The 19,763-nt window shown below is 37.8% G+C and overlaps 1 protein-coding gene across 3 annotated transcripts in view; it reads left to right on the forward strand.

Moving 5' to 3' along the window:
- The window catches only part of RNLS (renalase, FAD dependent amine oxidase), a 320,380-nt gene that overhangs the window by 230,680 nt on the left and 69,937 nt on the right, over positions 1–19,763 (forward strand). For all 3 annotated transcript variants that reach the window (XM_037805098.1, XM_037805097.1, XM_037805099.1), the window contains one exon: positions 257–430. In XM_037805098.1, coding sequence (XP_037661026.1) covers positions 257–430 — 174 coding nt within the window. The remainder of the gene's footprint in view (positions 1–256; positions 431–19,763) is intronic.

Genomic DNA, 19,763 nt, shown 5'->3' on the forward strand with positions numbered 1-19,763 from the left:
CTTGGAACTAGATTGAGAGCCTTGAATGCCAATCTAAAGAGTTTAAACCTTCAGTTCAATAGAAACATTTGTGCCAATGACAGGACTCATTCTGAAACAAAATTAGAGCTGATGCTATTTTACATTACCTTTCAAAATTCATTGTAAGTGAGTGGGGGCAGGCAGCTGGAACTGGTTTAAACGAGTTTTGTATTTGATGTACTAAAAGGAAAGATGATATTTTCAAGTTTGATGCCCTTTATTTTTTCTTCCACAGTAATTAACGACTGCCAAAGGCAGCAACTGGAGTCTGTGAGCTACTCCTCTCGCTATGCTCTGGGCCTCTTTTATGAAGCTGGCACGAAGATTGATGTCCCTTGGGCTGGGCAGTACATCAGCAGTAATCCCTGCATACGCTTCATCTCCATTGATAATAAGAAGCGCCATATAGGTCAGTACCCCCATTATTTCCCTTGAATACAGTAACAATGGTGAGTGTAGATCATGAAAAATGCTGTTTAATTGAGTGTTGCCATCTGAACAGAGCAAGCATTTAACTCTAAGCCACAGGAGATAAAATTTAATGTCACATTTGGCCAATAATAAAATACACAGTGAAACCAGCAAAGTTTTTCAGAAAATCATTCACCACATGGTTTGTATTACTGAGTTCATGAAAACAGTGTCAGGAGGTTTAAGATTTCAAAAAGTCCCATGTTCTATTGTGTTAATATGGATGTGTTAATATGGATTGTGTTAATATGGATCCATCTATATGCAAATGTATCTGCCATTATTTGTTTCTTTGTGGACTTTGTGTGTTTGTTTTCTTTTCTTTTCTTAAATTTGATTAGTGCTACTCTTTCTATATCCCAGGCTAGAAATATAAAGTTAATTTTACTATGCTATGAAAATCTTTCACTTGAATATAATTTTTATATTTATTTATATTTCATCTGGAAGAATAAGGAAAATTACTTTATATACAATATAACTAAAATGAAAGGCAAATGTTTCATAAGATCTTTACTAGAATTCAGTGAACCCTACACCCCACCCTTTTTGATGAGTATAGTTATGAAAATTAGATTTGAATTGCAAGAAAAACATAACTCTGATTCATTTCAGGCATAAAGGTGAAAGTGTATTCTTATTTGTAAGACTGTGGTGATCCTTGAAATGCTGGAGTTTTTTGTGGAACAAAACTGTAATGATCCAAAATGACTGAACTCTTGAAAGAAATCGCCATTTCAATTTGTTATGGTGTTTTATGGAGCAGTGATGGTTTCATCAAGCCATTAGTTAGAAGTCTTGCTTGATAAAATCACCAGCTAACGTCCCTTGGCTTGCCAGAACTTTATAATGATAGAACTGGGCTGGAGTATGGTTTTTATATCAGAGCACATGATCTTAGAAAAATGTTTCTTTTGTAACTCAAAACTCCCTAAGGGCTCGACTGTTTATGTTAACATAATACCACATATATGAACAATCAGCAGTTCGTGAAATGCCCCATAACAGCAATAGACTAACCATTATTTTTAACTCTACAACTGCTTTGCTCTGAGAGAAGGAAAATAACTCTTGACCTTCTCATGTTTTAGGACCTGATTTAGACAGTATCCTTTGTGTATTGCTTCATAAGATGTGATATCCATTATGGTGTATTCAGCTGTATGTAACAGAAAAAAAGAAAAACAATTTAAACAGTAAGGATATTGTTACATGACCTACAAGGAAGACGTTGGGTAGGCTCCAGGGTTGGTTAATTTAGAAACTAAACTATATCTTTAAGGACCCAAGGTTCATCTTTCTCTGCTCTCTGCCACTCTTTATGTTGATATCATCCTCAGGGGACTGGTAGCAAGATGGCAATAGGTATTGGAGTCACATCGAGATCCAGCAACATGCTTAGGAAGAACTGGGACTATCATTACCTCTGTCCCTTTCTAAAAATGAAGGAAATCTTTCTAGAAGTCCCTCAGCAGATTTCCCCTTGTTTCTCAGGGGCCAAAATTGGGTTACTTGACCAATCCTAAACCACTCACTTTCAAAAAACTGAGACTACCCTGATGAGCCTAAACAGAGATCTACTCCTGGAACTGGTCTTAGGGTCATTTTCCCCTTAGTCATGTGAGAAAAGAGTAGCTACCTGAATAAAATGGGAGCTTATTCGGAAAACAGAAGGAGGTAGTGGATACCAGGTTGGCAACCACTATCTTCAAGTAGAGTCGCATCTTATGACTCTAAGAGAGGTGAAGTTCTAAGATTGGCGCGTGAAGAGAAGAATCACATATACCCAAAAGGATCTTTGAAAATCCCTTGACACTACATGATAGTTTGGAAGGTGACAGTTCAACTTTTAGTAGCTTCAGAACAATTGGATTTCAGTTTCTGTGGGTGAGGCCAGATGAAGTAGTCAGTTTGCATTTATGGACCAAAGTGGTATTTTCTACTATGAGAGGCACACAGGAAGGAAAGAAATAGCAGAATCGTATCTCCTAACAACTAAATCCAGTCATGCAAATGGAGAAGGATGGTGGGTGAAAGCACCCACATTACGATGCAGTAGCAATTTATAAAATTAGAGCTATGCAAATTTGGAATAGCGCACATAAAAATATTAATGAACTCTCGCGTTATTGGCAATATTTGAAATAATAGACATACAAAACAAAATTTTTTGTATTAACAGTCATAGAAGTTTAAAGCTGATGGGCCACATGAATTGGAAAGCAGGTTTTTCCTGCAGCCCATAGTGATCCACCTCTGCTGGCAAAGAATCACCTGCCCCTCCTTGTCAATCTAATGGAAAATTAGTTTGGGATTATGCAAGGTTTATATTATGTGAGGCCTCCAGGAGTGGCATTCCCTAACAAACTCTAACTGCCTTGCATTAAAAATTTTTTTTTCTCATGATTTGGGGGACAAGGTGATAAGCGTGTCTAGCTGAATTCACATAATATAAATGCCCATACAATGTAACTCCACTTTATTTTACTGGTAATGACATTTAGGCCAGTCAGTGATGTTTCTTTATACTGCTAACACTACTTCACACCTGCCCTTTATTTTGGGTTTTTGATGGAATCAAGAATTAATACTATAATGCAAACAACCGACTTAATGAAGGAAAACATTTATGTTCTGTCAAGGTAGGGCAGCAACAAGATAGATGAAGGCTAGAGGGCTGAGACCACAGAGTAGTCCGTTAAGTCTTAAGAGAGCCAAAGGAGAAGGGATTAGTGTCCCAAACCAGACAAAACATCAGGGAGTATTCATTTGTCATATGTCAGTATATGCAGTAAAGGCAGTTTATGCAGAAAGCCGCAGCCGGAACCAAAGTCTCTTTAGGTAGAGAGGCAAAAATTCCACGATGCACTAGATCCCACCTCAAGTGCCAGTAATTATGGGTATGACCCAATATATAGGTCAGTGTTTTCCAAACCATGTTCCATGGAACACTAGTCCCTTGAGATGTTCTTTGGGAGGGGGCTCTGTGATAAAATAAGTTTGCAAAATGCGATAGCCTTTACCCCTAAATTTGGAGAGTCTCAGGACATACAGCCTATTAAAAAATATTCCTACAGGAATGAAAACACTTTTCACTTCATTTAGTCTAAGATTTCCTAAATATTCTTGATCGTGGAGTGTTTTATTTGGGCACCACACCTATTAACATCCCACAGAAATGGTTCTCCAAAACATACTCAAGAAACCCTGACTTGATGTCTCTTTTTATGCTTCATATGTGGGCAGAACTGTAATCCAGACCTGGGGGTGGGGCTGGGGGGGGCTGGTCCTGAAAGCATCAATAGGAAAGTACACAACATTGTTTAGCAAGGGGAAAAACCTTGTTGCAGATGAACCCAAATCTCGGTGGGATTAGAATTTGAGACAATTTATTTAAAAATAAAGTCTTTATCTTCAGCATGGATAATTTTTTAATTATTTATCAATATAAGATTTAACAAAGGTTTATGAATACTGAAACTTCATATAAATGCATATATACATTTTTAGTTGCTGGGGTTGGAGTAGCTGGAAGAAGGTAAATGACATGGTGGAACTGTAACCTGTACCATCCTTTGAAATTTGCTCTATAGCTACTCATTGAATTATGCTTTGAAAAGTCTGTACCTTTCTGTTCTTTCAGTTAAGGAAAGAACTGAAACTGTGGAACTGTAACCCATAACAATTTTTGAAATTACCTATATGACTGCTTGTTGAGCTGTCCATTAAAAGTTAACACTTGTCTGTATGTATGTTATATTTTGCAATATAATGGAAATAGCTGAAGTTGTGGAACTGTAACCCGTGACATTCTTTGCAATTTGCTCTACTTGTTAAATCATACTTTGAAAGCTATCACTGTTATGTATATATGTTACAGTTCACAATTTAAAAATGCATGAAAAATTATTTATTAATATTGGCCTAGTGGAAGAATTTGGACTCAAAAGACCTAGATTCAAGTTCTGGCCCTGAAATTTGTGAGTAATATGATCTCATATGACCCTTGCATTTGTAACACTAGTTATTGTTACAAGCATACCCCCAAATTTTAATGTTTGAAGCATTGCAGTAGTGTATTTCTTGCTCATATAAAGTCCAAATAGGGATTTTTTTTATTGGTAGCTAGCTTTATTCAAAGAGGTAATTCAGGGACCCAGACTCCTATCTTTTGACTGCCAGTTTCATCAGATGGCTTACAAAGTCACTGTGCTCACAGGAATCAGAACAATGGAAGTAAAGAGCATGGAGGAAAGCACATGGAGGTTTCTAGGGTTGGCCTGGAAATGGTGCAATGAGGTCTGCTCACCTTCTATTGGGTAGAAGTTATGTGGCCATGCCTGTCTGGAAAGGAAGTTGGATATGGAATCTTCCTATGAATGTCGAAAGAAGATTAAGTGGATTTGGTGAACATCTGAGCATAGGTCCTTCTGTGAGAGGAGCAGATTATACCTAAACAACACAAGTGTAAATCATTCAACTGGTAGTCACTACCTAGGGCAAAAACCAAGAATAATTCCAAGGCTGGGTCAAGAATCAGCAGGAAAATATTCTACCAGCCATCAGCAATGTCTGTCATGCAGAGGGCATAGGGAATAATGCCACTAGTGGGATACTTTACCTCCCAAGAAGATTTCTGAGGGCCCTCTCAGATCTTAAATTTAGAATCAGACTTGCCTAGAAACTACCAGAGTTCAACTCAGTTCCACTACTTACTAGATGTGTGACATTGGGTGTGGTGGTTAGGTTCATGTGTCAACTTGGCTAGGTGATGGTGCCCAGCTGTCTGGTCAAGCAAGTACTTGGCCTATCTCTTGTTGCAAGGACATTTCATGAACTTAAATCATCAGTACATTGATTGTATCTGTGGCTAATTATATCTGCAGTCAGCCAAGGGGAGTGTCTCCCACAGTGAGAGACATTTACTCTATTCAGTGGAAGGCTTTTTTAATGGGGAGGTGATAGCTTCAGTGGACAGAAGGGAGAACTTTTGCCTCTACTTCAGCCAGCCAGCCTCTCCTGGGGAATTCATTGAAGACCTTCATCGGAGTGCCAGCTTGAAGCCTGCCCTACAGAATTTAGACTCATGCATCCCCACATTTGTGTGAGAAACCTTTATAAAATCTCATACTATTTACGGATTTCTCCTGTTGGTTCTGTTTCCCTAGGAAACCCTAATACATTGGGCAAATTACTTAAACTGTTAATTTCAGGTAACCCTGAAAATGATTGGTCTCAATTTTAGCATCCTTCCTTGTTCATTATCTGGAAAGGTGTTAATGATCAGTAAAATATTCAATAGGTAGCAGTCTGAAGAGATTAATACAATATGTAACTGTAGTAATGTGATGGTTAATGACTATAATTACATAGCTTTCAATATCTAATCAATGGAAATGATCCAGCTAATCCAAAAAGAAAACAAGCAAGCAAACTTTCCCATCACATGGAATTTATCCTTGCAAGGTAAGGATAGGGTTAGGATCCCTGACTAAGAAACACTAATGTAATGTATAATGCCTTCAATGACTATTTTATAAAAGATGCAGAAATGTTATTCCATGTGGCTGTTTCGTATATCAACTCTTTAGAGAAGCCAAGAGCCAAATAAATCCAGTAACCTTGTGTGACTTAAGGTACACATGATTATCCCAATTAAACAGATAGCCATGCAGCTGACAACACAGAACGGTCTGCTTTAGATTTTGAATAAATGTAGAATTATTTGTCCTTGAACTTTTAGAAAATGCAATCCAGTCATGTAGAACTTTATAAATAGAAAAAAAATGGAAGAGAAAAAAGGAGAGGGGGTGGGGAAAGGTGAAAAAGAAAAGGAAAAGAACTGTAATCATGAAAAGTTGTCAGATTTCTGAAATTAGGCTTTTGTTTTAAAATACCAACCCTAGAAACAGACATTGCAAATAAAATAACCATTATCTTAAAATTATAACAAACAGTAACCATTACAAAATTCATGATATTATGCCTTTTATATAATAGACACAGTCATTTGTAATTCAATGATTTAACTGATGCTTTTCATATATATCTGTTAAGGCACCTTAGCAGCAAATACTAATTGCAAATATCCATCTCCTTATTACACTGGTGCACAGAGTATCCTATGATTGTAATATCAGATCCTGGGATGCTCTCTCAGGAAATGTGTGTGTGTGTGTGTGTGTGTACATATGTACATAGATGAAATGTATATATATATATATATATATATATATATATAGAAAAACATTTGTCATTTAAATTAATAGGCACAAGTTATAAAACAGACTAGTCTTATTTCACATATTTCCCACTTTTAAAAACAAAAACTAACTTTCACTTGTGAATGAACTAACAGCCTATTTTGTAAGGAGAACATCTACATACAAAGTAAAAACAAACAGCAGACCCCCTTTCAGCCTCTGATTTCCCATCAAGCAATCCTCCGTAGCAAAGATGTATAATCCAAGATAACAGTTAGCAAACAACTGAACTCAGTATGAAAATCAGGCCAAAGACAAAGGAAAAGTGGAAAGGTAGCTAAATATACATATCAAGTAAACTTATGAAGTGTATTACTCAAAAAATACATACCCTATGGAAGTTTCTTTCAGCAAATTGAATTCTCAAATATTTGGTTAATATGTTTTCCATTCTTAGCTTATTCAGTTGAATATTTACAAACAGGTATTGAGTGTTTTCTCTGTGCCAGATGCTAGGGATTCAGTAGGCCCTGCCCTCATGGAACATAAATTTTCATGACATCTACTAAAATGAAAAATTCTGAAGGAAACAAGCACATGAGGCTCAAGTGAACAAGTGACTTGGAGTCAAGAGTTCTCATAAAGTTAAGGGAATGCACTGATTTGATCAAAACAAGGAAGGGTCATGTTGCCTTTGTGACAAGATTATGGATTTTGAAAAGAACACTTAAGACCTTTTATCAACATGAACCCAATAATCTCCATTCTTTAGGTAAGGAAATGAAAGATGGGGATTATGTATCATTTAAATCCATGAAAAATCAAAATCTTTAATGTGGCCTATTATTTAGCTTTTCTCTGAGTTGCTAAAAAGTTCAGTAGATGCTTATAAGTCATTGTCTAGTTTCCCAGCCACTAAACAAATACCTTACAAAATGGGATAACTTAAACAATGGGAATTTATTGGCTTGCAGTTTTGAGGCTAGAAGTCCAAAATCAAGGCCTCAGCCAGGCAACGTTTTCTCCCTAAGGACTGTGGCGTTCTGGGGCTGGCTGCCAGTCCTTGGCTTTTTTGTCATATGGCAACACACTTGGCAGTGTCTTCTTTTTCTTCCTCATTTCTTGACTTCCAGCTTCTGCTGCTCCATGTGGCTTTGTCTTTATAGAGCCTCCAGTAGTAGGATTGAAGCCCAACCTCATTCATCTGGACCACACCTTAACTAAAAATAACATCTTCCAGAGGTCTTATTTACAATGGGTTCATATACATAGAAATGAATTACGATTAAGAACATGTTATTTTCCGGAGTACATAATTCAGCCTACCACAGTCATGAAATGTCCAAGAAGCAGTGAACAGAAGGGTTAAAAAAAAAAAAAGTTTGAAATCTACAGATGCTTGGTATTTCTGTAGCTATAAACAATGCCAAATTACAGAGAATCCACATTAAGTATGTCTTAAACATTAAATATCATGAGTCCCTTTTTGTGTCAACATTCCAACTCTGTGTTCTGCCTGCCCTGCCCACTAATGGTGGTATTTTTCAATTTTGTATTTGCCTAAACTTGTGACTGTCAAGCTGAGATTTACAAAAACCTTTAGGTTGCCCAGGAATTGGTTCAGAAAATAAGAGCCAGATGTGTGGGTACCGAGAGTTGTTTCTATCCAATATTCATGGGAGAGAAGGTGGGAATGAGAATCAGATGACAGTTTAGGATGAATAAATTTATGGATATGAAATTTACAGGTCATAGATGGGAGCAACAGAAAACACTGGCAGAGGCTGCCATCACTGCTGCCAATTTACAAAGGAAACAGCAAGGAGAAATCCCACTGTTTGTTGGCTTTGGAAAGAGGAGAGGAAGGCCAATGTAAAGCAAGGAGGGAAGGATTAGGGGAAGTGCGAGTGGAACTGCCACGGTCCCTCTGACCTCCCCACTAACACAGATCAAGTAACTAGGGGGGTCACTCTTCTCTAATGAAGAAGCTGTTGCAAAAAATGTAATAGCAGCTTATTTTTGCTATTTATAATTACAGTTCTTTTAACAGATAGTTCTTTTGTCTGCTGAGCACCTAGAAGAGATTGGATGCAATTTTGGGAGTGGAAACAAGGAGAGCCAAATTGTTCTGCCTAATTGAGAAAATTTCAGACCTCCTAAGGTAATGTGGAGGGGAAGAAAAAGGGGAAAGAAGTAGAAAGCTATATGGTGAGAGGCTGTGGCTTAACCTGAGGGATTAATTAATATGTCGATGTTGATTTTTAACTTGTTTGCTGTGCGATTTACTGTGCGATCCCTCCCAGCAACCTGTCAAGCTTCAATATAGCTCTGATAGAAGTAGCTTTACATCCATGGTTGCTTTTTATTAGAAGGTTGGTGCATAAATCAGTGAAAACAGGCTGTATCTCATGTTTGGTCCCACACCAAATCAGAGATAAGGGGGCACCACCCTTCATGGTGGACAATGACATTTCCCTTTATAAACAAGAGATCTGGGGCCTAAGGATATGATCCCCCTGAGAATACAGAGAAATCCTGAAGAGGACTTTAGATTTCTGCAATCTCTGGAATGGGTGTTCAAGCCAGTGATATCTCAAGGAGCAGAAAAGCCCTGGCTAAGATTTGGGTCGCATGAAATGAAACGAGAGTCAACTATGCACATCATCTTTCGTTCTGAATGAAAGATACAAATGGCCCCACTTATCCCCAAATATTTGCCTCAGTAGACTCTTTCAGTGTTTCCCTTCTTGCTACTAGACTTGAAGCATCCAACTGACCCATGATACCATGCCAGAGAATGGAAGCACAGTGAGTTCCAAGAGATCAGGGTTAAGTGGACACGTATTAACTTGTATTCACTCTGTCTTTTGTTGGAACAGTTAGCATATCACTCTTAGCAAACTGTCATCATGGAATCCACAAGAGTCTATCCTGAGAGAATGGGCTATAGGATAGATAAATTGTAAAAACTCATGGAATGAAACTGCACCAGAACAGGTTGGAGCTCTCTATTCTATTGGGATTAAATTCTTGGTTTCCTAACCGTTAGCCAGTATGCTTTTCATGCCATCTTTTGAAAATAGCTCTCTAATCTCCTCTAACAGTACAAAGCCACAAAATATACCTTGATAACCATGACAGAAGTATAACTTGGGCACTCTGGGAGAGTACATGAAGAGCAACAAACCATGCCAGAGAAGGTCAGGAAAGACATGCTAGAGATCGTGTTTAAGTTGAGGCTTGAAGGACAAGAAGTCAGCCAGCCACATGTGGTGTTACCCAGGTCTTTTACAGGCTGTCATAGGTAAAATTACCTTTTACCTAACTCCAAATGAAAATGTAGCTGGTGTAGACGTGTCATGGCTTTTAAAGCTGGAAAAAATTTAAAAAGGTAGGTTCAGTGTTGTAATAAATGATAAATAAAGACCATTTTAAATGGTTAATTTTAATTCAGTGCACATTTCTTGAACATCTACATATGCCAGGCATTTCAGGGTACTGGGGTTCAAGCACTAATAAGACACTATGTTTTTGAAAGTTTTTGCCCACAAGCATGGGCTGGCACCCAATACTCAAATAAATAACAAATGCCCAACAAATGTAGAGAAATATCCTATTGTGAAATCTCATCTAGGTTTTCATACAAATACAGCCATTGGATTCTTGCATTATGTGACTATGCAATACTATGATGTTTGTTTGTTTTCTTAATTTTGTAATGTAGAACTTGTAGGTTTACAGAAAAATCATGCATAAAATACAGAGTTCCTATATACCAGCCTATTATTAATCCCTTGCACGAGTGTGGTATATTTGTTACAATTCATGAAAGAATATTTTTATAATTGTACTATTAACTTTAGTCCATTGTTTACAGTAGGTTCACTGCGTTTTACAGTCATATGTTTGGGTTCTTTTTTAGCTTATATTCTAGTAACATATATACAATATAAAATTTCCCCACTAACCATATTTAAATATATAATTCAGTGCTGTTAATTATGTTCAAAATTTTATACTACCATCACCAACATCCATTACCAAAACTTTATGATCAACCTAAATATAAACTCTGCAATTTAAGCATTAACTCCTCATTCCCTACCACCACCCTAGCCCCTGGTAACCTATATTCTAGTTTCTGGCCCTATTACCTTGCTTTTCTAATTATTTCATATCAGTGAGTCATAAAATATCTGTCCTTTTGTGTCTGGCTTATTGCACTCAACATGATGTCTTCAAGGTTCATCCATGTTGTCACATGTATCAGAACTTCATTCCTTTTTACAGCTGAATAAAATTTCATTGCATTTATTTATCCATTCATCGGTTGATGGACAATTGGATTGATTCCATCTTTTGGCAATTGTGAACAATGCCACTTTGAATATCAGTGTGCAAATATCTGTTTGGGTCCCTGTTCTCAATACTTTGGGGTGTATACCTAGTAGTGGTATTGTCAGGTCATATGGTAATCCTATACGTAATTTTCTGAGGAACTCCCAACTGTCTTCCACAGCAGCAGGACCACTTTACATTGCCACCAGCAATGAATGAGTGTTCCCATTTCTCTGTATCTTCTCCAACACTTGTTATTTTCCCTTTTTTTTAAATAGAAGCCATTCTAGTGGGTGTGAAATGGTATCTCACTGTGGTTTTGATTTGCTCTTCCCTGATGGCTAATGATGTTGAGCATCTTTTCACATGCCTTCTGTCCATTTGCCTATTTTCTTTGGAGAGAAGTCTATTCAAATTTTTTGCCTATTGTTTAATTGGTTTTTTTTTTGTTGTTGTTAAGTTGAAGAAACTCTTTATATATTCTGGTCATTAAACCTTTACCAGATGTATGGTTTCCAAATATTTTCTCTCATTCTATAGGTTGCAGTTTCAATTTCATGATAAAGTTCTTTGAGGCATAAACGTTTTTAATTTTGATGAAGTCCCATTTATCTATTTTTTGTTATTGTTAGTTGTGCTTTGGGTATAAAGTCTAAGAAACCATTGCCTAACACAAAGTCCTGAAAATGCTTTCCTATGTTTTCTTCTAAGAATTTGATAGTACTGGCTCTTACATTTAGGCCTTTGATCTTTTTTGAGTTGATTTTTGTATAAGGTGTGAGATAGGGTCCTCCTTCTTTCTTTTGTAAATGGGGATCCAGTTTTCTCAGAACCATTTATTTGAAGAGACTATTCTTTTCCAATTGAGTGGTCTTTGCCACCTTGTCAAAAAGCAGTTGGCCATAAATGTGAGGGTTGATTTCTGAGCTCTCAATTCTATTCCATTGGTCTATTTGTCTGCCCTTGTGCCAGTACAATGCTGTTTCGATTCCTGTGGCTTTATAGTAAGTTTTAAGTTTGGGAAGTATGAGTTCCCTAACTTCATTCTTTGTTTTCAAGATGGCTTTGGCTATTCAGGGTCCCTTACTCTTCCATGTAAATTTGATGATTAACTTTTCTATTTCTGCAAAGAAGCATGTTGGAATTTTGTTTGGGGTTTCAATGAATCTATAAATTTATTTGGGTAGGATTGACATCTTAAGAATATTTAGTCTTCCAATCCATGAACATGGAACGTCCTTCCATTTATTTAGGTCTTCTTTGCTTAACTTTAGGAATGTTTTGTATTTTTCTGTGTATAAGTCCTTTATATCCTTGGTTATATTTATTCCTATATATTTGATTCTTTTAGTGGCTACAGTAAATGAAAGTTTATTGATCTTTTCAAAGAACCAACTTTTGGTTTTGTTGGTTCTCCCTATTGTTTGTTATTCTGTATTTATCGCCAAACTTTTTTTTTTTTTTTTTTTAATTCCTTCTTCCTCACTTTGGGTTAGTTTGTTCCTTTTCTAGATCCTCTAATTCTGTGGTAAGGTCTCTGATTTGAGAGCTTTCTTCTTTTATAATGTAAGCATTTAGAGCTATAAATTTCCCTCTCAGCTCTGCCTTTACTGTATCTCACAAGTTTTGGTATGTTGTGTTTTCATTTTCATTCATCTCAAGATATTTCCCTATTTCCCTTGTGATTTCTTCTTTCACTTATATTTTAAGAGTATGTTGTTTAATTTCCCCATATTTGAGAAATTTCCATTTCTTTCTGTTTTATTGATTCCTACCTTCATTCCATTGTGGTAGGAGAAGATACACTGTATGGTTTGAATTTATTGAGACTTGTTTTGTGACCTGATATGTGGTCTATCCTGGAGAATGATCCATGGGCACTATGCAAGGAAGTGTATTGAAGTAGTCTATGTATGTCCATTAGGTCTAGCTGGTTTAGAGTATCATTCAAGTCTGCCATTCGATCGTCTGTCTAGATGATCTAACAATTATTGAAATCTCCTATTATTAATGTAGAACCATCTGACAATATTTGCTCTATATATTTTGGGGCTCTGATATTAGGTGCATATACATTTACAATTGTTAGCTGCTCTTGTTAAATTTACCCCTTTATCAGTACATGATTCTCTTTATCCATTGTGCTGGTTTGAATCTATTATGTTCCCTGCAAAAGCTATGTTCTTTTAATCCAATCTTGTGGATACAGACTTATTATGGGTGGGATCAGAAGTGGGGTGCTGTGAGATGCAAATACCAAAAATGCTGGAACGGCTTTTTAAATGGATAAGGGGAGGATTCTGGAAGAATTCTGAGGAGCTTGATAGAAAAGGCCTAGATTTCTTTGAAGAAACTGTTGGTAGAATATGGACTCTAAAGATACTTCTGATGAGGACTTAGAAAGAAATGATAATTGTGTCATTGAAAACTGGAATTTGGCAAATTGAGTACTGGTGTCAGATGGAAGGCAGAATTTGAAAGTGACAAGCTGGGATACTTAACCAGAGAGAACTCTGAACTAAATGTGGAAAATGAAGCCTAGCTTCTCCTTGCAGGTTATAGTACAATGTGAGAGGAAAGAGATAAGCTGAGAACTGAACCAGATGGGGTACAAAGAAACCAGAAATTGATGGTTTAGAAGATCCTGGGCTTTCAGAAAGTGAGACCTCAGAGAGCAGTGCTCCATGTGAGGATTTAACAAAACATGGAAATTGACAGCCTTCTTAGTACAAGCCAGGATTGGAAATGGAGTTATCCAGGAAGGATTTGTGGAAAGTCCTATTGTCTGATGGTTTTGACCCCTGCATGCTACCTATGAAGCCAACAGATTTTTTTGTGAGATCTTTATGAATGGAACCACTGCCAGTCTGGACTAAAAGGCACAGAAAAGGGACAGATTGAAGGAAAAATTTCTTCAGAGGAAGGCAGAACCATGGTAGCCAAGGTCTGAAGCCAAGAAATTTCAGGCCAAGAGAGCAGACCCACCCATGCATTTGGTGAATTTCCCCTGGAGGCAGAGGGCAGGCCTTCTGCCTTGATGTTCAAGAAGAGTCCTGTGACCCCAGGCCTCAGAAAGGGTGGAACACATTCCCTGGGGGTTGAGGAGGTCATCATCCCACTGTTTTGAAGGGGTTGGGCATGCACCCTGGAGATGGCAGAGTCCAGGTAGTTCCCTGATACTTGAGGAGGTGGGGCTGAGAAGAAAGTGGTCTCCCCAGTGCAGGATGTGTTGAAGCAATCACCTCAGTGTTTGGAGAAAACAGGGCCACCACAATGGTCCTTGGAAAGGGTGGGCCCCCCACCCCATTCTCTCAAGGAAAAAAATATTCTACAAATGACTCTCAGACTTTGAAATCTAATGGAGTATGCCCTGTGGGTTTTAGGAACAGTTTAGGTCCCAGAACCCCTGTTTACCTTTCAGTTTCTTCCTGTGGCAATGGGAATGTTTATCCTATGACTGTCCCTCCTTTGTATACTGGAAGCAGATAACTTATTCTAAGTTTCACAGGTTCACAGCCAGAGGAAAATTTTGCCTTAGGACAAATCATGCCTATAACTGATTTTGATAAGACTTTGTATTTAATATTGTTACTGAAATGATTGACGCTTTTGTGATATTGTGATGGAATGAATGTATTTTGCATATGGAAAGAATATGTCTTTTTGGTGTCCAGAGGGCAGAATGTGCTGGTTTGAATCTATTATGTCCCCCATGAAACCCATGTTTTTTGTTTTGTTTTGTTTTGTTTTGTTTTTAAGATTGTTCACATACCATACAATTATCCAAAGATCCAAAGTGTACAATCAATTGCCCATGGTACCATCATACAGCTGTGCATCCATCACCACAATTAATTTTTTACAATTTTTAGAATTACTCTGGAAAAGTAATAAAGACAAGAAAAAGGAAACTCCAATCCTCCCATACCCCTAACCACCCCACCTCCATTATTGATTCACAGTTTTGGTATAGTACATTTGTTACTGTTGATGAAAGACTGTTAAAATACTACTAACTGTTTGCAATAGGTATATATTTTTTTCCTGTATGCCCCTCGATTAACTTCTAATTATAGTGTCATACATTTGTCCTAGTTCATGAAAGAGATTTCTAGTATTTGTACAGTTAATCATGGACATTGTCCACCACAAGATTCACTGTTTTATACATTCCCATCTTTTAACCTCCAACTTTCCTTCTGGTGACATACATGACTCTGAGCTTACCCTTTCCACCAACTTCACACACCTTTTAGCAATGTTAGTTATTCTCACAACGTGCTACCATCACCTCTGTCCATTTCCAAACGTTTAAGTTCTCCCTAGTTGAACATTCTGCTCATAATAAGCAACCGCTCCCCATTCTTTAGCCTCATTCTATATCCCAGCAACTTATATTTTATGTCTGTGAGTTTACATATTATAATTGTCGTATTTCACTCAATATAGTGCCCTCAAGATTTCATCAACCCATTTCTTTTTAAGATGGTTTTGTTCACACACTGTACATTCCATCCTAAGTAAACAATTGTTGGTTCCCTTTATAGTCACGTATTTATGTATTCAGCACCATTGCCACTATCTTTATAAGGACCTCTCCATTTCTTCCACAAAGGGGATGAAGAGTCAAAGAAGGTAGAGACAGAACAGAAAAAATAAATGACAGCCAGAAAGCAATGAAAGGAAAGATAGCATTAAACTAAAGTAGAATGAAGAGTCAGACAACATCACCAATGCCATGAGTCCATACCTTTCCCCTATGTCCCCCCTCCATATGCATTTCGCTTTGGTATATTGCCTGTTTTATTAAAGGAAGCATAATACAATGTTTCTGTTAATTATGGTCTGTTTGCATTGATTGTATTCTACCCCCCCCAACCCCACCCTATTTTTAACACCTTGCAATGTTGACATTCATTTATTCTACCTCATGTAAAAACATATTTGTACCTTTTATTATATCATTGAGCACCCTAGATTTCACTGAGTTATACAGTCCCAGTCTTTATCTTTTGTTCTGTGTCCCACATGGTCCTAACCTTCCTCTTTCAACCATGCTCACAGTCATCTTTATTCAGTGTACTTACATTGCTGTGCTACTATCTCCCAAAATTCTCTGTTTGTCAGGGAATATTTTAAGCTCTCCCTCATATTTGAAGGACAGTTTTGCCAGATATAGGATTCTTGGTTGGTGATTTTTCTCTTTCAGTATCTCAAATATATCACCCCACTTCCTTCTTGCCTCCATGGTTTCTATTGAGAAATCCGCACATAGTCTTATCAAGCTTCCTTTGTATGTGATGGATCGCTTTTCTCTTGCTGCTTTCAGGATTCTCTCTTTATCTTTGACATTTGATAATCTGATTATTAAGTGTCTTGGCACAGGCCTATTCAGATCTATTCTGTTTGGGGTACACTGCACTTCTTGGATCCATAATTTTATGTCTTTCATAAGAGATGGGAAATTTTCATTGATTATTTCCTCTGTTATTGCTTCTGCCCCTTTTCCCTTCTCTTCTCCTTCTAGGACACCAATGACATGTACATTGCTGCATCACATATTGTTCTTAAGTTCCCGGAGACGTTGCTCATATTTTCCCATTCTTTTCTCTGTCTGTTCTTTTGTGTGTAGGCTTTCAGGTGCCTTGTTCTCCAGTTCCTGTGTGTTTTCTTCTGCCTCTTGAGATCTGCTGTTGTATGTTTCCATTGTGTCCTTCGTCTCGTGTTGTGCCTTTCATTTCCATAGATTCTGCCAGTTGTTTTTTCGAACTTTCAATTTCTACCTTATGTATACCCAGTGTTTTCATTGTATGCTTCATCTCTTTTGCCATATCTTCCTTAGACTTTTTTAATTGTTTTAGTATTAGTTGTTTAAATTCCTGTATCTCAGCTGAAGTGTAAGTTTGTTCCTTTGGGCCATAACTTCATTTTTGTTAGTGTAGGCTGTAGTTTTCTGTTGTCTAGGCATTTGGTTTCCTTGGTTACCCCAATCAAGTTTTCCCATACCAGAACAGGCTCAAGTCTTGGAACCAGGGAATAGTATACGGTTTCCCTGAGGGTGTCTTAGAAAATTGGTACACCCTGTGAGGCCTCAAGTCACTGTGCTTTTCTGCCCAGCAGGTGGCATCTGTCAGCCTGTAGCTCCAGACTGGTGTAAGGAGGTGTGGCCCAGGGCAGTTTTCCCCCAGGCTCTGGGGTCTGGTTCTGAATAGAAGGCGGGTAGTAGAGCCTGGCACCACCTTCTTCCTCTTAGGGAAGATATACCTCCTAGGGAGAGGTCATTTACATTTGAATAGTCTCTCTGCCTGTGCTATCTCCACCATTGTCTGGGTCAGAGTGCTGGGAACTGAAAATGGCTGAGGCTTTCTCCACTGAGCCGAAAAAGGGAAGAAAGCCCCCTTCACAACCAGTCCATGGCCACTCTCTGGCTGTTCAAGGTCAGTCGTCACCAAAAGCCTCCGTCTGCTTATTGGGGATTTGTATCTTGTATTGGGCAGTCCAAGTTTGTTAATTAAAACCCCAGTTGGAGCTCAGCTGAGGTATATTTGCTTTCTGGGAGAGTGCTGCTCTCTAGCACTGTGAGGCTTTGCAGTTCGGGCTGTGGAGGGAGGGGGCTCCTGGCTTGGATCTGCAGTTTTTCCTTACAGATTTTATGCTGCGATCTTGGGCATTCCTCTCAATTCAGGTTGGTGTATGATGAGAGGTCCATCATGTTTTCTGCCCCCAGTTATTCCAGATTATTTACTAGTCATTCTTGGTTGTTTATTAGTTGTTTCAGGGGGACAAACTAGCTTCCACTCCTCTCTATGCTGCCATCTTCTCTCATCCAAAAGCCATGTTTTTTTATTCAGTCTTGTGGATGCAGTCTTATTACGGGTGGAATATTTTGATTAGGTTTTTTCCATGGAGGTGTGGCCCACCCACCTGTGGGTGATATCTTTTGATTAGATTTCCATGGATGTGTGACACTGCTCATTCAAGGTGGGTCTTGATTAGTTTACTGGAGTTCTTAAGAGAGCTTAGGAGCTGACATAGACCCAGATGCTTGGAGATACTAAGCTAAGACATGAAGCTCAGAGTTTGCCCCAGAGAAGCTGAGTGAGAACCCACAGATGCTAAAAGAGAAGGCCACTGGAATCATAAGCTCAAAACAGGGCAATCCAGGTGCAAGGAACCAGCAAACATCAGCCACATGCCTTCCCAGCTAACAGGTGTTCCACATGCCATTGGCAGTTCTTCAGTGAAGGTATGCTCCTGTTGATGCCCTAGTTTGGACACTTTTATGACCTTAGAACTGTAAATTTGTAGCCTAATAAGTCCCCTTATAAAAGCCAATACATTTCTGGTATTTTGCATTCTAGTGACTTTAGCAAACTGGAACATCCCTCATAACAGTTTTTGATTTAAGTCTATTTTATCTAATAATATTATAGCTACCCCAGCTCTCTTTTGGTTACTACTTGCATGGCATATTTTCTTTTTTCATCCTTTCACTATCAGCCTATTTGTATCTTTGAATTTGAGTGTCTCAAAGGCAGAATTTAGTTGGGTCATGCATTTTATTCATTCTGCCAACCCTGCCTTTTGACTGGAGAGGCTAATCCATTTACATTTAAAGTCACTACTGATAATGCACGACTTTCTTCTGCTGTTTTGCTATTTAGTCTTTGTAAATCTCATATTTTTGTCCCTCAATTTTTCCATTAATGCTTAATTTTATATTTATTTGTTTTCTACCATATTAAGTCCCTTCTCATATCTTTCTGAATATATTTTTCATGTATTTTCTTTGTGATAACCATGGTTTAAAATTTACCATCCTATATCTGTAACAATCATTTGATTTGATATCAATTTCTCTTCAATAGCATCCACATACACTGTTCCTGTATCCCTCCATCCCCCTGCCTTTTTTGGTTTGTACTTTACAAATTATATGTACTTTTTATGCATTTGTGTTAGCACCTGTGAGAAGTAAGAAGTGGATTTACATAACAAACAATATAATACAGTAGTACTGGCATTCATAATTACACATATGGTCACCTTTATCAGAGGTTTTTATTTCTTTAGGCTGCTTTGTCCACTGTCTAGTGTCTCTTCCTTTCAGTCTGAAAAACTCCCTTCAGCATTCTTGTAGGGCAGGTCTAGTGGTGACAAACTCCGCCTTTTGTTTATCTGGGAATGTCTCTCTCTCCCTCATTTTTGAAGGAAAGTCTTGTCAGTTATAAAATTCTTGATTGGCAATTATTTTCTTTTAGCACTTAAAACATTTTCTACTACTGCTTTCTTGCCTTCATGATTTCTATGAGAAATGGGTATTTAATCTTATTGAAATTACCTTGTACATAACTTATTGCTTTTCTTTTGCAGCATTCAGAACTCTCTCCTTGTCCTTGGCATTGGACAATTCAATTCCTATGTGTCTGGGCATATTTCTCTTTGCGTTTAACCTGTTTGTGGTTTGTTGGGCTTCTTGAATGTGCATACGCACGCGTTTTCATTAAATTTGTAAAGTTTTCTGCCATTTTTTTTTAAATATTCCTTCTGTCCCTTTCTCTCTTCTGTTTCTGGCCCTCTGATAGTGCATACATTGTTTTGCTTGATGGTGTCCCACAGGTCTCTTAAGTTCTGTCTGTTCTTTTCTACTCTTTTATCATTATGCACCTAAGCCTGAATCATTTCAGTTATCTTTTGAGTTCACTGATTCTTTATTCTGCTACCTCCAAT

The sequence above is a fragment of the Choloepus didactylus genome, chromosome 15 (assembly GCF_015220235.1).
Source record: "Choloepus didactylus isolate mChoDid1 chromosome 15, mChoDid1.pri, whole genome shotgun sequence".
Lineage (NCBI taxonomy): Eukaryota > Metazoa > Chordata > Mammalia > Pilosa > Megalonychidae > Choloepus > Choloepus didactylus.